At 39.5% G+C, this 17,616-nt stretch overlaps 1 protein-coding gene across 6 annotated transcripts in view; it reads left to right on the top strand.

Moving 5' to 3' along the window:
- Positions 1-17,616, top strand: part of DIP2A (disco interacting protein 2 homolog A) — a 129,484-nt gene that overhangs the window by 77,166 nt on the left and 34,702 nt on the right. For all 6 annotated transcript variants that reach the window (XR_007507324.1, XM_049810848.1, XM_049810831.1 and 3 more), the window contains 13 exons: positions 649-777; positions 1,589-1,708; positions 3,646-3,843; positions 5,462-5,553; positions 5,789-5,899; positions 6,689-6,812; positions 7,088-7,197; positions 7,625-7,727; positions 11,747-11,811; positions 12,128-12,221; positions 12,689-12,808; positions 14,244-14,358; positions 15,440-15,579. Coding sequence is in view for 5 of the 6 variants with exons in the window: in XM_049810848.1 (XP_049666805.1) it covers positions 649-777; positions 1,589-1,708; positions 3,646-3,843; positions 5,462-5,553; positions 5,789-5,899; positions 6,689-6,812; positions 7,088-7,197; positions 7,625-7,727; positions 11,747-11,811; positions 12,128-12,221; positions 12,689-12,808; positions 14,244-14,358; positions 15,440-15,579 (1,521 nt within the window). In the remaining variant the exon portion in view is untranslated. The remainder of the gene's footprint in view (positions 1-648; positions 778-1,588; positions 1,709-3,645; positions 3,844-5,461; positions 5,554-5,788; positions 5,900-6,688; positions 6,813-7,087; positions 7,198-7,624; positions 7,728-11,746; positions 11,812-12,127; positions 12,222-12,688; positions 12,809-14,243; positions 14,359-15,439; positions 15,580-17,616) is intronic.

Raw genomic sequence — 17,616 nt, 5'->3', positions numbered from 1 at the left:
TGATGGGTTTTTTTAAGTCAGCAGTTACTTTCCTCTGAGGGAGCTCTCATCTCTCTGTGTCCATCCTCAAGATGTGTTCAGACCTAAGTGCACTATCTTTGCCACCTTAACTCTTAATCTGTGTTACTCAGCAAAAGTCTTCCTCTTATAGCTTGCAGAATGTAGATAAATGCTTCATGTTATTGTGGAGAAAAAATTCCCTTCTTTTAAACCTTATACTTTTATCCCTTTCTCTTCCTATGGGACTTAAGCTAGTCATTCCAGTTTTGTGGTGAGACTTTGGATGCCTGTATTTCTTCTGAGAGATGTGAGACAGGCTTTCTTTGTAGACTTGTGCTGTTCAATCATAATGAATCTCCTTGCTTTCAGCTTGAAGTGATGGAGTGACCCACCGCTCACCTTATTTGTCAGAATTTGTTTGGATCCTTGTGAAAGTTGGAATAGCTCCTCTCCACCCTGGAGAGACACAGTGGTTCCTTTCAGGATTCCCCCTGTACCTAGAAGATTTTGGTTACAGTTTGATTAGAGAAATCAGAGTTTTGCTAAAATCACATGAGAAAACAGCAAGAATGCTGGAAAAAGCAACTTTGGATATATTGATTCTTAAGATGACTAATGAGCTCCCATGTCTGTCTTCCATTTCTACAGATAACCACTTTGCACCCCCAGATGTAACCACTGGCCTGGTAGAACATTTACATCATGAGCGTCCACAGGTGGCATCAGTACGAGGAGTTCCCAGAGGCTACCACAGCAGCATTTTGGAAACTGCAGATGGTGATTGTGTTACAAACCTCCTACCTTTCAATCTGTGCCCCTTTTTCTGAATAAGCAAATGCAAAACAGAGCTTGACACCCATCATGTGGTATGTGCCTGCCCCCTCCAAAGTTTTGCTGTAGTATGGTGTATTTGTCAGTCTACCACAGGATGGGAAAATGTACTGCATTTCCTGTGTTGCGCTGGTAGGGCCATGTCCCCATTTCTCTATATTTCTATAGTAAAAGGCAATGTAAGCCCTTTAGTCTCACATTCTAATTTTATATTGCCTCAGAGCCTTGAATTTCAATGAATGTAAATAAACATACACATTTATATTTAATTTAAAATAAATATATCACATACACAAATGAAAATCAGCATTTGACATGGGTTTGCGTTGTGATTATTTTTTGCTAGCCCTGTAAAATATTGAAAGAGTCACTTATTTTTTCCAAGCATTCTCACACTTTCAGAACTGAGTGAATGTTAAGATGTAGCAAATACCTAGAATCTTGAAGAAAAGAAAATTCTTCAGGTTTGTATTGGAATCTCATGAAGGAGTCAGCAGTTTGAAAAGCTAAATAAAAGTGTGAAAAATTATATGCATCAGCCAGGTAGCTAGGGTGCAGCATTGTTTTAAAACTAATAAATCCATAAACTCTTATTGATTAAAGCTATTTTTTTCCCAAACAAGCTGTTCATCTTGAATGACTCTTCCATCTGAAAGCTGCGCTGAGCTTAGCGTGATGTTGTCAGCAATGTGGCAGCATGTGTTTTAACATATGTTTATTAATATAGGGTAAGTAATAAATCTTTTCTGTTTGGCAGGTGTCCCAGTGAATAGCAGAGTGTCCTCTAAAATCCAGCAACTTCTAAATACCTTGAAAAGACCAAAGCGCCCACCCTTGAAAGAGTTTTTTGTTGATGATTTTGAAGAACTGCTAGAAGGTTAATTTTCTTTCAAATACATTTTTAACTCTTTGTGTAAGCGGTTCATGAAAGAACTAATACGTCTTAGCAAGTGTTTTCTTTTTCTCTTCCCAATAGGAAACAAATTATGGTAGAGTTGTTTCATTGGAGAGAGAAAGGTCATATGCTAACACAAGTGAAACATAGTCGTCAACTCAACCCTTCAACTCAGTGTACTTGTTCTTCCCTCCTCCCTCCCTTTGGAAACTTCTGATTCAGCCCAATTTGGACCAGTGGGATGAGCTAGTGAATACTAAAGACAGTGATTTACAGATACTTAGAGAAATTCTGTTCACATCTTTGTCAAGAAATTAATTGGTGCATCCAAAAATTGTCATGTTTGGTGATGGTCCCACTGTCACTTTTTGCCTCAGAGATTCTAAACTCTGCTCTCTGGTAATCATCAGACTTATAGAAGGTACTCTTTGGAGTAAGTCAGGGCATAGCCTAAGTGTAACTGATGGTGCAGGGGACCTCTGGAAGCCTCTGACCAACCTCCCGTTCAAAGCAGGTGTGACTAGATCAGGCTGCTCAGGGCTGTGCCCAGTCCAGTTCTGAGCATCTCCAAACATGATTCCACAGCCTCTCTGGCCACTCAGATTCAGCCGCTTGTCTACAAGCACATTCTGCTTTGTAGCTGGTCAGTGCCCAAATGCAGTTAGATTAAGAAGGTTACTTGCTAGTAACTGGAATTTATTATGATAATATTGTTTGCATCATGTTAATATCCTCTTCTTGAAATCCAGAAACTTTCACTATTTTAGAGGTTCAGAGGAATTAAACGCATTGAGTGCACCATGCAATATGTCTTGTCTGTGCAGTATGTGAAAGGATATTGCTTGGACATGCTCTGCAGATACTGCTCAGCTGAAAAGCACTATTTTCTTCTCCGTATGCAGGTGTCCAGGCGGAAGGAGAAGCATCCCTAACAAATGTAGAAGTTGCTTAACAATATGTAGCTGCCTTTAAAACCACCTGCATCAGCTAATTTTGGAGAACGATTTTTGTTCTATTCTCTTAGTCTTAAAGGTTAAATGAAAATTTTGTTCTCAATGTGACATTTTTGAGCAGCTGCTACTAAATTCCCTGTACTATTTGATTGATACTTTAAGATATGAAATAATTGCGGTTTTAGTCTTTCATTGAAGATTTTTCAGGCAAACTTTTGTTGAGGTGCATGTATGTCATTGTGGAGAGTGGAGAACATCACTTTGAACCGTTAATTTTAGTTATTGCATAGCTTGACTGTTAGCTAAATCCAACTATGACTTTGTTTTGCTAACTAAGATCAAGATAGTTCACCTTCTTGAGCAGCTTGGAGCAGGATTTTAACAGTAGGCCACTCGGAGAGCAAATGGCATACAAACCCTGCAGTGTTCCACAGTTGAGAGAGATGATCTGGAAATAAAAATATTCTCTGAGTGGTACCGTTTTAGTTGTCGGTAATCCACAGCAGGAGCATTTCATCTGGCTTTTTTTTTAATATATGTTGTTACAGAAGCATAGTGTCATTCCTCATCACCTGTTGAGAATCTGGTACAGCAAAAATAAATGTCCAGTTGTCACTGAAACCATTCTCTTTGATAATGCTTCTTGACTTGGTGTAGGCTTTAATGTAAATAGATGTGCAGAACAAAGAGCAGAAAATATCTTCTTTCCAAAGCAGAGAAGAAGAGCTAACTAGGGATTCAAATTCTGTTCCTGTGGCCAGTTCCTTTGAATAATGTGGAATCAGAACTCTAAAGTGATGGTAATTATTTTTTGTGAAGCCAACAGATGATTAGCATAGCATCATCATAAAGCAGAGAAGTAATGATAGCTGTGAGGTGAGAACAATTTGTAGAATAGTCTATGAAGTGTAATTTGCGCATTTTCTGAGGATTGACATTTGCCATTTTACTGTGCTCTGGTTTTAGTGCAACAGCCTGACCCAAATCAACCAAAGCCTGAAGGAAATCAAATGAATGTACTTAAAGGTGAACCCTTAGGGGTGGTAACCAACTGGCCACCTTCTCTGCTGGCTGCCCTGCAGCGCTGGGGAACTACCCAGCCAAAAGCCCCTTGTCTGACAGCATTGGATACAACTGGGAAAGCTATTTATACGCTTACCTATGGTAGGTATTGGAGATAACTGGAAGGAAGAATTAGGCGTTCATTGTGGAATGAACAATTTGCTTTACTTAAGAGGGACTGACTGTGGTCATGACAGATACTTTGAGATTGCTGTTCAAATGCAGATTTTGAATTCATTGTATATGAAAAACATTTTAAAGAAAGTTAATGAAGGGAAAATTTATATAGTATTGATTCTTTACAAATAGCTATTTGTAAATTTCAAACAATTGTGGGTTTTTTTGTTCCTTAAAAGAACACTAAAAATAGCCTGGTGTAAAATAGGAGGAAGAAACAGATGACTAATGATGCACATGTCTTTTTCCCAGAGTAGATATTAAATTTTAGCATGTTCTTGCATATACTTATAGAGAAGACTTGTACTTCAGGAGCATATTAAGGATGTTATTGTGGGAAGTGAAACTTGCCTTTATCAATGAACTAGAAGTATTATAGTAGTAATTGCGGGTTTTTTTAAGATAATTGTGTCCCTTGGGACAGCTAACTGCAGCATTTCATTGTATAGTATGTTAGAATGTTAAAATTTCTTGTTTGCGTTCTTACACATGTAGTATGCTTACAGGAAATGTAACTGAGCAGCTGCATTAGTTTCATTAGTTTGCACTGGAGTTTTCAGAATTGTTTAGAACATCACATTTAGTGTTGTGTTCAAAAAAAATGGAAGGAAAATAAAACTAAAAAGAAGCCAAGCTCTAAATTATACTTGGACTCTCTGCCAACTGCACTGAACTTGATGTACTTGAGTCCTGTGTATCTTTTTTCATATAACTGGAAATTACACAGAAAAAACCTATTGACTTGAAGAAGTATGAGACTGACAAGCACAAAATAACTGATGGTTGCTACATGGTCTGAAGGGATTGAGTGCGGATGTCAGTCCATGATAAAGACCCTGCACTAGAAAGCTGAGTTCCCTGTGTATGCTGTTTGCTATGGCATGCTTCTTTGAGGGGTTCTTGCTTTGATTTACCATTTACAGTGGAAGGATTTGCTGTTGCTCAGTTTTTTATAAAAAGGTGGGGTTTTTTTAGCAAAGCTCTTCTTTTTTTTTGGAGGCTACAAATTAAAAATTGGTTTTTATAGTGTCAAATAAGTAGTTATTGTATTTAATAGCTTGGAATAGGTTTTTTTGTTCTGAATTATTGAGAGCTGTGTAGATCACTACTGAGCACTGAACTGGCATTTCACAGAGCTAGATACTGTGGCATTTATTCCTACCTTTTATTTCTTAAATTTCAGTTAATTTTTTGTCCAGTTTAGGATTTTTCCTTTTATCCCAAGCAGTTTCCTTTCTCTGAGAGCCCTTAGGAAGGAGTCTTGTTAAGTACCTTTTGGAAGTGCAGTTAGGTTGTATCAGCCAGACTACGTGTGCATGTGTGTGCGCACACATGCACTGAAACGTTGGAAGAACTCAGTAGGTTTGTGAGGTGGGATTGCTTTCACAACAGTAATGTTTGCTTTTTCCCAATTACTTGCTCATGTGCCTGTTCTAATACAACTGAGTTGCCTAGTGCTCATATAAGGCACTGAGATTTACCAATTAAATGTTAAAATTTTAGTCTTTAGTTTTTAATTTCTGTATTGTCTTTTTTTCTGTAGGCAAGCTGTGGAGTCGAAGCTTGAAGTTAGCGTATACCCTGCTAAACAAGCTAACCACTAAGAGTGAACCACTGCTGAAGCCTGGAGACCGGGTAGGCTTCTGTTTGAAGTGGTCTTTATGGATAAAATAGAAAGCTTTAGCTAAAGAAAGCCTTGTAATACTGTGCCTTTTAATATATTATCACAACATTTAGTATTTCTGTTCCTAGTTTAAATATGAACCTGAACATTGCTGTGAAGATTTTTTTCCACAAATTAAAAAGCAGCCCTCTCCGCCCCTGCAAACCACCAAAAAACATTTCTTGTTATTTTAATGCGTTTTTGTAGGTAGCTCTCGTATTTCCTAATAGTGATCCAGTTATGTTTATGGTGGCATTTTATGGATGTCTTCTGGCAGAACTTATTCCTGTCCCAATAGAAGTTCCACTAACAAGAAAGGTAGGCAAATACATTTAATGTTTTTATGATTTCGTAAATAAATAAAGCGTGATGGTGTCTAAATCCCATAGTCCTTATAAGGGACCCCTCAGAGTCTGCACTTTTGAAAGCAGTATGGTGCATCAGCTGAACTATTCATGGCATGTTATATACTTGGAAAATGTAATATTTAGTTAAGGAAGGGGGTAAATAGTATGAAGCTAGTAAGTTAACTATTTTAGGGTAAGTAACTGTAGAAATTATTTTAAATTATTTTTTTAATTAATTTTTGAAAAGATGTGTGAAAGTATTTCTCAAAATATAACACAGAAATGCTGTCTTTTCAGCTCTCATGCTGAGTAATGAGAGCACAGGCAGGTAGAGACACCATAGTTACTGGAATTACCGGTATATTCCTACACACATAGAGATCATTATGGAAGAGCTGGAGAGCTATAGTCTCTGCTGTTCAGGACTTAGAAACAGCATCAAACCAGCTCTCTGTTTTACCAGAACTTATAAACAACGCTGTTGGGTTGGAGCGGTATGCACAACCATTGCTTTTGACACTACTTTGCTACCATTGCTTGCCAGATCTACTGCCAAATCTAACTTAGTTGGCACTGAGCAAAACTAAGCCTTTTGAGTGTACACTTCAGTCTTTTGTCTTCCATAAAAGGTCTTCTGGGCTTGAAGTTTCTTTTTTCTGTGATATAAATTGGCTTAATATTTTCTAAACGTGGAAAAGTTACAGTCAACTGTACAAAAGCTTCATTATTTGTAAGTTGCTATAATGTGGTTTCTCTGTAGGATGCTGGCAGCCAGCAGATTGGATTTCTTTTGGGCAGCTGTGGAGTAACACTAGCTTTAACCACTGATGCCTGTCAAAAAGGCCTTCCTAAAGCTCAGACTGGTGAGGTGGTTACATTCAAAGGTATGTTTTTAAGCTACTCAAATTTCTTTATAGCATAAATGGCAGGTATATCCATTGTTGCTATTAAACAACAATCTTTGAGTTTGCTTGCGTGCTTGTAGCTTACATATAAAGAAGAACTGCCTTCGTTGTCAAGACAGTACTCAGTGCTGCTTCTTCCTGTCAGGGGGATGATGCTGCAGCTTTTGCTTGCCTCCTGTTGTTATCTCTGAATACTAAGAAAAAACACTGATTTTTGGAACTGTAATGACAGTAACTTTTCTTTTTCTTTGAAGGCTGGCCTCGTCTCATTTGGTTTGTGATTGATGGGAAGCATCTGGCAAAACCAACTAAGGACTGGCATCCACAAGTACGGGATGCCAGTGCTGAGATTGCTTATATTGAGGTGATCCAGTATAATATGCCTAACTTATAGTTACTCTATTGTAGTTTATGTCACAGCATGTTTTCTTCCTTTAATCTCTTGATGCAATAAACGAGATGAGACAATATTTTTAACCGTGGAACAAGAATGTTTTCCTCAAGGTTGCCAGGTGAACTGTCATTTGAGTGGTTGTGTTGAATCAGATTGAAGATTGGGGTAAATCAGCATTCCTGGATCCCTGAAACAATTTAATTGGGATAGAGAAACAGTCAGATTTCCTACCATATTAGTGTATTCTCTGAACATAAGTGTATCTTTTACACTAGCTTTTGGTTTTTTTTAAAAAAGCTCACTTCATTTTTATAATAAAATATCCTTTCAGTTCACTACTGTAAATTTTCTAGATTTTATTGTTAAGCTAATGCTTTTGTCAACTTTCTTTTTTCAGTACAAAACAAGTAAAGAGGGCAGCACTGTAGGCATTACTATATCTCATGCTTCCATGCTGGCACACTGTCATGCATTGACTCAGGCATGTGGTTATTCAGAAGGTAAGTTAGATAGGTACAACTTGAAAATTATACTCATAGCTTTGAATATTCAGACAATTCATGTTGCAAAATCATGTTTACTGTCTTAAAAGAACTTTAGATAAGCAGTAGTGGCTTTAACTGAAAGGGAAAGACAAACCTCCTCATTCATAATAGGTATGATATGTGAAGGAAAGTAAGAAGCCACTTATTGATTATGTGAAATCATAATCAATATGTATTAAAATTTTTTTAACTTGAAGATCCGTACTGATTTTATTTAAGGGTTTGGATTTTTCAGCCTTCATAAATTTGTTAGTCAGTGGTAAGACCTATACTGATTTTTTTATCCTCTTGAAAACAGCTTTGCTATGAATCTGTTTTCCCCTCCCTAACGCCTTTTGAACGCACTGGACACTTTATGAAGTCAGAAGGGGGCCAGTTTGAGATGTCCACTTGCAGAGTTCTCCCAGCAGAAATTGAGGCAGCTTGCTTAGACTGATCCTAAAGGCCATTTGGGTAGCTTGGATCTCTTTAAAGAGCTTTGGATATTGTCAGTTCCAGTTGTAGCTGCTCTAATAGTGCAGACTGGTGTGCATGCAGACAGGCTGGTGTGAGTTATGCAGCTTCTTATCTCTCAGGAGAAAAAGTTGCAGTTATTGACCAGAGGGAAGGCCTTTTGAAGTCTTGACTTGAAACCCAGTAATGACTAGGTGAGATGTAAATATGTATCATAGTCCTTATAACTCTTCTACTTTGTGATTCCTAGGTGACACTTGACCCCTGAAAGAGAGACTTGATCAGGAAAGTCTGAGAGTTACTATATTAAAAAACACCCTGACATGCTTGTCTTTACTGCTCTTGCACCTTCGATGACCCTGTCTGCCTAGATCACAAAGTTAACAGTCCTAGTGCAAGTCATCTGGTCCAATTGCTTGAACTAGATCTGTATTCTAGATAGCAAGTTTGAGGGCATGAGCAGATTGCTGATAGTTGCTAACTGTCCTCTCTTGCACTTATTTTTTTATCTTCCTCCTTTGGGCAGTTGGTTTACACCTGCAGTGCTCCAAAGTCCACATAAGTAGTATGATAGGATAAAAGGTCTTCACAGTCAGATATCTGTATTCTTTTTCCTTATCACCAAAGAGGACCCTTTCCCATTTTCATTTTGGGACATGTTCCCATCACAACTGCTAACTACAAGAACTGTGCTGGGAGAGGGGAGGGCGCACCCAGCTTGTAGGTAAGGATTGTACAGCAGTTCCTGAATCCTGAAAGCATGATGGCAACCAATTATGGATTGAAGGAGTCTACACATCTTAATTTTCAGACAAATGTGAAGTAGTCGTGCTAGCCATTAACATTTCAGATCTTCACAGAGGGTGTTAAATTCTTATCCTCTTGTATGTTCATTTTTCAAATTTCTATTGCCACGTGCTAGAGATGCTGTCACGAGGTTTGTGTTCTCTATAGACCATACCCAGTATAAAGCTTTGCCTTCTGTTTTGTTTATAGCTTCTTGCGGCTTTGCAATTTTGGCCACAGTAGTTCCTATTTTCAGAAAGGAAGAGATCTTCCTCTTAGTCATGTCCTGCAAAAGAACATCTCCATATGGATTTGAATAAAATGAGAAATCTACTTGTTTTCATTCATTCTCTCAATGAATAGCCAAGAACCGCATCTGGTTTTGGCCATGTGCATAGAGCTCATCTGTGCTACCATTAACCAAAAACTCTTCCCTTTGAAATCGATTTGCTGGAAGAATCTTATGGTTTGACTAGTTTTTATCCCATAATAGGGTAGTGTGTGCTAATGTATCTTGGGACACACAGAATCACAGAATGGTTGAGGTTGGAAGGGACCTCTGGAGGTCATCTGGTCCAACCCCTCAGCTCAAGCAGGGCCACCTAGAGACAGTTACCCAGGGCTATGTCCAGACAGCCTTTCAGTATCTCCAAGGATGGAGACTGCACAACCTCTCTGGGCAACTTGTGCCAGTGCTCAGCTACCCTCGCGTAAAGTTTTTCCAGATGCTCTGGTCCCCTCATCATCCTTGTGGCCCTTCACTAGACTCATTTCAGTAGCTCCGTCTCTCTCTTGTACTGGGGAGCCCAGAAGTGGACACAGTACTCCAGCTGTGGCCTAACCAGTGCTGAGCAGAGGGGAAGAATCGCCTCCATTGACCTGCTGATAACACTCCTCCTAATGCAGCCCAGTACACCATTAGCCTTCTTTGCCGCAAGGGCACATTGCTGGCTCATGTTCAACTTGGGGGCCACCATGAACCCCAGGGCCCTTTCTGCAAAGCTGCTCTCCAGACAGTTGGCTCCCAGCATGTCCTGCTGCCCAGGGTTATTCCTTCCCAGGGGGCAGGACTTTGCATTTCTCCTTGTTGAACTTCATGAGGTTCCTGTCAGACCATTCCCTCAGCCTGTTGAGGTCCCTCTGGATGGCAGCACAATCCCCTGGTGTATCAGCCATTCCTCCAGCTTGGTGTCATCTGCAAACTTGCTGGGGATAAACTCTGCCCCATCATCCAGGTCATTAACGAAGATGCTGAACAGAACTGGAGCCAGTGTTGAGCCCTGGGCTACACAGCTAGTTACTGGCCTCCAGCTACACTTTGTGCCACCAATCACCACTCTCTGGGCCTGGTCGTTCAGCCAGTTTTCAGTCCATTTCTCTCTGCTCCTCCCGCCCATACTTCATCAGCTCCTCTGTGAGGATCTAACAGAATCTGTCACAGGGTGCTGTGAAACTGCTGGCTGCTTTCTCCAATAAATCCAGTTGCATGCAGTTCACTTTTCCTGAAGGTTGAAAAGAAGTGAGGGTATGGAAGATTTGCGTTCCCTTATATACAGGCTCATCACTACAAGAAAGTTATTGAGTTGCTGGAGCGTGTTCAGAGTAGGGCAACCAAGTTGGTGAGGGCCTGGAGCACAAGTCTTATGAGGAGCGGCTGAGGGAACTGGGGTTGTTTAGCCTGGAGAAAAGCAGGCTGAGGGGCAACATTATCACTCTACAACTACCTGAAAGGAGGTTGTAGTGAGGTGGGTGCTGGTCTCTTCTGTCAGGTGGCTGGAGATAGGATGAGAGGAAATTGCCTCAGGTTGAGACAAGGGAGACTTAGGTTAGATATTAGGAAAAAAATTTTTACTGAGAGGGTTGTCAGACATTGGAATAGACTACCCAGGGATGTGGTTGAGTCACCATCCCTGGAGGTATTAAAAAAGCGAGTAGATGGGGTACTTCAGGACATGGTTTAGTGGGCATGGTTGATGGTTGGACTCGATGATCTTGAAGGTCTTTTCCAACCTAAATGATTCTATGATTCTGTGACTGTGACTACGCGCCTGTCTCGGAGCTATTGGAGCTCTCAGTCACCCAGAGAATGAATGGATATGTGTCTGACTTGCTGAAGGATTTTATTTATTGGGAAATAGCTGTGTACTTTCTGTAAAGTGAAATACCCGGAAGAATAATTTCTTGTGCATGCAGCCATCCTACATCAGCGATAAGCAAGTTTCACCTGCTCAATACAAGATATCTCTGTAAAATCAGGTTGAATCTTTGATTTAACATCTTTGATTTTATTTTTTTAAATCACATAAGGTATTTCTCAGAGGAAACATTGAAGAAAATTTAGTACAGCCATGGTAATATTTCTCACTAAATTTAGTTCTTTCAAATATAGCTGAACTTTTTCAGTTCAGCTGAAAAAGTTTGCATCAAAACTAAAGTTGCCGTCTGCATAGTTCATTGGCAAATGTAACGAACACATGAAGGTGGTATTATAATGAAAACAGGTTCTTAAATACCTTGTAATAATCTAGTCTATAATCATAATTTAAAGATGATTGTTGTAAGTAAAATAAGACACTTTCAGCTTAAGCAGCCTGTTTGTTATAAACAAGAAGGCATGGCAACATAGCTTTGATTTCTTAGTGGTGTTGGAAGTTTCATAGTTGCTTTAATTTTGAATTCTTAAATATTCTCATAAATATGCTTCTTAAGTCTGATTGTTTTTCCTTTGCTTTCAGCTGAAACACTAACAAATGTCTTGGATTTCAAAAGAGATGCTGGCCTTTGGCATGGAGTATTAACAGTGAGTATTTGTATGAATTAAAAAAACTGCAGCAAGTTGCTTCTTTCAGGGGTAGTGTATTGGTATCAGAATGAGATCATAAACTCTCAAACTGTTTATATTTCAATATTTATATTTTTCAGAATAAAGCATTACTTTTTCAGTAAAACTGCACAGGCATAGCTTGTTTTTACTGACTATCCACATAGTTTTCACTAACAGTTAAATGTAAGAGTTAAGCTGTAGCTGTGATGATTTTTTTTTTTTAAAGTATTGGTACATGCTGAGTATTCTTTGAGCCACTTGAAAGTTTATTTTTTAATATTTTTTCTTGTAGAGTGTTATGAACAGGATGCATGTCATCAGTATTCCCTATGCATTAATGAAGGTTAATCCACTTTCCTGGATACAGAAAGTCTGCTCATACAAAGGTAACCTTAAAGTATTTTTACTTAAACCATCTCTTTTTGGATGATTTAAAAAAAAAAAATAATTAAAAATTGTTTGTATAAAATGTCTGCTCTAGCTGAGGACACTGCTCTTTTACCCAACTGACGTTCTTAGCTTTAGCAATTGGGTATTCCATTTCAGTATTATATGTACTGATGGGTTCATTGATGAGTCACGTTGATGGCTTCTTCTGATAGACCTTTAAAGAAACTGTTTCTCATCTCAGTATTTGAATTTATAGTAAACAACTAAATTCTATAATCAAATCCATCTGGAGCCATTGAGTATACATGTGTCATAGTAGTTAAATATTTGGCGTTTGTATTAGTTTTCTGTGTTTGTAATTTGTTTAATAAATTTATGTAAATACACAAAAATACTTATATAATTTTATAATTGGTCTTTATTTTGTTCTGCACACGCACCATAATTATTTGTTTATTTTCAGCCCGTGTAGCAGTAGTAAAATCACGTGATATGCACTGGTCACTTTTGGCTCAGAGGGATCAGAGAGATGTCAGTCTGAGTTCTTTACGAATGTTAATAGTGGCAGATGGAGCTAATCCATGTAAGTATGGATGCATTTTCTGAGTGTTAGTCCAAGGTGAACTAAAGCACACTGTAAATCACAGAACTCTGGGTCTGCACTGTAGGAGCTCATCAGCACTGGCTATAGTTCAACTTCAGCAAAACAGAGACAGCAGCAGTATTTCTTTGCCAAGGACACTAGAGTGAAACTTGCACAGAAAGTGTTCTGAAGGATCTGTTCTTTACATAAAGAATAGTTGGGAATGTAATTTGAAAAAGGCTTTTAAAATTTCAGGTAAATCATAATGACAGTTTCGAAGTAGTTGCTCGTGTATTACATGTAGACATAAAATCTTTGAGTTGCAGTGTGTCTGATTTGTACGTGCCCCTAGGGTTTGTCTCAATCATGTGCAAGGACATAAAAATGGAAGCAGTCACAGCCTTAACTCAAAACCATGACAACTATTAACTAGAGTGTGGGGTAGGTTCTTGCCTTTTTCCATCAGTCATATAGTGGTGGTTTAGAGGAATTTGAGGAAGTGGTTGGGAGGCTTTTTTTTTTTTAACAGGCAAGAATATACCTTAGTTGCTTAATTTTGGTGTTCTCGTACACCAGAAAATCAATAGTATTTCAAATTCCTTGGAGTTGCAAGATGAGAGGTCAGCAAGTCGTGATGGCAGAAGATGAAATCTTGAAATGGTCTCACTACAATTATATTTGTTGCAAGCACTTTTTCAGAGTTAGGCTGTTCATTCTATAGTAAAATACTACTTGTATGCTAGTGATGCCACTGCTTTTTCATTGCTGTTTGCATCTTAGCTATATTTAGCTGTGTAAATTCATTTTTTTTAACTTTTCATGAGTGCTGTACTCTTATATGAATTGACATGAAATTGTACCTAGGATGTAGTATAATCAGTGAAGTTTGCTGGTTTGTGTTATGTGCTGCAATTCCATGACTGTAAAATACAAAGCTGTAGGTGATGAGGTATCTTGCATTTGGGCTGAGTGCTAAAGGCCAGGTAGAGTTCTGAACTGAAGGGAAGATATGTCAGAAGCATTTGATGTTTATTTCTGAATGCTTTGTTTCTGTGACCTCTGTAAGAAACACTCATATGGGACCTATATAGGAAGCTGACAGATACAGTTACCCTTAGTGACAAAATATTCTGATCACTGAAGGACTTTCAATGATGTCAAGTGTTACGGAGTGCTGCCAGAGAAAGAGAGTATGCAGTTGTGAATTTCATTCAGTGAATTAGTTGTTAACCACTGGGAGTTTTTTCTCCAAATCTAACATCTAATAAAAGGCTGGAATGTCTTTTAGACAGCTTTGTAAGTATATTGGTTTTGTGAACAGATGCAACCATATTTGTGTAGCTGAGCTGAAAGTAAGCATAGACTTTGAAATCCTGCAGCTCAAGCTTTCCTGCCCTTGGCAAAATGTTTCCAATTGTGTGATTGGTTTTTTTAGGGTCAATATCTTCATGTGATGCATTCCTGAATGTATTTCAATCGAGAGGTTTGAGACCAGAAGTAATCTGTCCCTGTGCTAGTTCTTCAGAGGCGCTAACTGTTGCTATTCGCAGGTAATTCTCTTTTCTGAGAAGTGAACTGAAGCATTTCTTGACTATTGAAATGTATCTGGTGTTACAATGGTGGTCAGAAAAGACCATTACCCACATGAAGATGCCCAAAGACCTAGCCAGAGGAAGTCTGGGGCTCCCAGGTATCTCCTTCACTGAAGGATGGGTGATTTTTGTTTATTTTCTTTAAAAAGTTTAGTATTTTCTAAAAGTAGTCAGCCATAAGGTTGGGGTGTTTTACTGCTTCAGAAAGCAAGGTCTCATCCTCACTGATGTTGCTGGAGGATGTTTATAAAATGCCCCAGGAATCAAGGCTATTACTTGTTTGGGAGGAGGAAGATGCTGAATCTTCAAGTAATTGCTTATATACAGTGTCTTGTAAACGGGGGGCTAAAGAAAGAAAAAAAATATTTGTATCTGGATTTCTGGAGATACCAAGGGATGCTCTGAAAAAAGGAAATACTTTGATTATTAATAGATGTAGGGATGGAATATGCTGGAATTTTTTGACAGTGGTTTCCATCAAAATGTTCTTTTTTGGAAAATCAATTTCAAGAAAACTTGAAACAAAAAAGTTTGAGGTTTTGGAGAGTACTTTCTCTGGTGGGAGAACTGACATTTCCCAATTTTAAAAAAATGCACTTAACTGGTTTTTTACAACAGCACCTGGAATCTTTTGCTCTGTTCCATCCTGAAAGTTGAACAGTTACACAAAATGGAGTTGTTGGTCCTCAGTCAATTCTGCTCAGAGTAAGAAGTGTCAAGCCCCCCGAACACTTCCTAATTTTTCCTGGTGTTTAGAAAATTTGGCCTTGAATGCTTATTCTTGACAATTCTTTGCCCATAATAGAGCTAAATCCTCTCTGTAACTTTTTAGAGTGGGAGGAAGCTATGTGATGTTTTATTCTAGCTCTTTTTTCATCTGGATAAAATATATTACCAGTCTTGAACTCTTGTTTGTTTAAAATGAGAAACCATTATTTCTCTTAACCTTAACAAGCCTGAGAGACTTGCACAATGTTTTTGATGACCGTACTGCCATTGATCTGTTGATTCATATCTGATTTGACTTTCTTTTTTTCAGACCTCCAGAACTGGGTGGGCCTCCTCCAGGAAAAGCAGTATTATCTATGAATTGTCTGAGTTTTGGCGTGATAAGAGTGGATACAGAAGAGAAGTTGTCAGTGTTAACTGTACAGGATGTTGGTCAGATTATGCCTGGAGGTAGGAAGGCATTTCATGGAGGTTTAACCATACTCCACATAAGTTATCTTTACTATTATACTTGTGCTGATGAAATAAATAAAAATATCAAATGATAAATATCTTTAAGGTACTTTGACTTACATTTTGACGCATTACCTAAACACCTGATGATTAAGTACTGTCTGAACTAGATTACTCAATGTTTTCAGTAGAGATTAGTCCACAATAAATTTGAATGACCATAGGTTTTGCTATGGGCAAATGCTTTTGGCTGGTCTGCAGAGTTGTTTTATTATTCACTTGTTAGCATTAATGCTGACTGACATACAGCTATGTAATAAGAAATACGGCAGAACAAAGCAAAATGTAAAGTGTAGTAAGAAATACTGTCTTTCATCCAGGAGTGATAGTCCATGTGTTAGAATAAAATAAAATGGAATAGAATATTTCAGTTGGAAGGGACCTACAACAATCATCTAATCCAACTGCCTGACCAATTCAGTGCTGACCAAAAGTAAAAGCTTGTTATTAAGGGCATTGTCCAAATGCCTCTTAAACACTGGCAGGCTTGGGGCATTGACCATCTCTCTAGGAAGCCTGTTCCAGTGTTTGACCACCCTCTTGGTAAAGAAATACTTCCTAATGTCCAGTCTAAACCCCTCCTAGCACAGCTTTGAACCATTCACATGCGTCCTATCACTGGAAACCAGGGAGAAGAGCTCAGCACCTCCCTCTCCACTTCAACTCATCAGGAAGTTGTAGAGAGCAATGAGGTTGCTGCTCAGCCTCCTTTTCTCCAAACTAGATAAACCCAAAGTCCTCAGCAAGAAAGACACACCCTTGGTAGAAGAGATGAAGTTAAGGAATACTCAAGCAAACTGCACGTGCACAAGTCCATGGGCCCTGATGGAATTCACCCACAAGTGCTGAGGGGGCTGTTTGATGTCATTGTGAGGCCACTCGCAACAATCTTTCCATGACTATGGCAACTGGGAGAAGTGCCTGAGGACTCAAGGAAAGCAAATGTCACTCCTGTCTTCAAGAAGGAAAAGGAGAACCCAGGGAACTACAAGCTGGTCACCTCATCTCAAACTCTGCGAAGGTGATGGGAAGAACTAATTCTGGAAAGCAGTTTCTTATGCACCTGGAGGACAAGAAAGTCATCAGGAATAGTAAGCATGGATTCACCAAGGTGAAGTCACGCTTAACCAACCTGATCACCTTCTACGATGAAGTGACTGGCTTGGAAGATGAGGGGAGAACACTGGATATTGTCTGCCTTGACTTTGGTCAGGTTTTGGACACTGTCTTCTCTTCGATCTTCACAGAGGAGCTGATGAAGTATGGGCGGGAGGAGCAGACAGAGAAATGGACTGAAAACTGGCTGAACGACCAGGCCCAGAGGGTGGTGATTGGTGGCACAAAGTGTAGCTGGAGGCCAGTAACTAGCTGTGTAGCCCAGGGCTCAACACTGGCTCCAGTTCTGTTCAGCATCTTTGTTAGTGACCTGGATGATGGGGCAGAGTTTATCCCCAGCAAGTTTGCAGATGACACCAAGCTGGAGGAATGGCTGATACACCAGGGGATTGTGCTGCCATCCAGAGGGACCTCAACAGGCTGAGGGAATGGTCTGACAGGAACCTCATGAAGTTCAACAAGGAGAAATGCAAAGTCCTGCCCCCTGGGAAGGAATAACCCTGGGCAGCAGGACATGCTGGGAGCCAACTGTCTGGAGAGCAGCTTTGCAGAAAGGGCCCTGGGGTTCATGGTGGCCCCCAAGTTGAACATGAGCCAGCAATGTGCCCTTGCGGCAAAGAAGGCTAATGGTGTACTGGGCTGCATTAGGAGGAGTGTTATCAGCAGGTCAATGGAGGCGATTCTTCCCCTCTGCTCAGCACTGGTTAGGCCACAGCTGGAGTACTGTGTCCACTTCTGGGCTCCCCAGTACAAGAGAGAGATGGAGCTACTGAAATGAGTCTAGTGAAGGGCCACAAGGATGACTAAGGGACTGGAGCATCTCAGCATATGAGGAGAAGCTGAGAGAGCTGGAACTGT

This window comes from Accipiter gentilis, chromosome 1 (assembly GCF_929443795.1).
Source record: "Accipiter gentilis chromosome 1, bAccGen1.1, whole genome shotgun sequence".
In the NCBI taxonomy this organism is placed as follows: domain Eukaryota; kingdom Metazoa; phylum Chordata; class Aves; order Accipitriformes; family Accipitridae; genus Astur; species Astur gentilis.
Note: the sequence above shows the minus strand (reverse complement) of the source record. Positions and strands in the feature narration are given on the sequence as shown.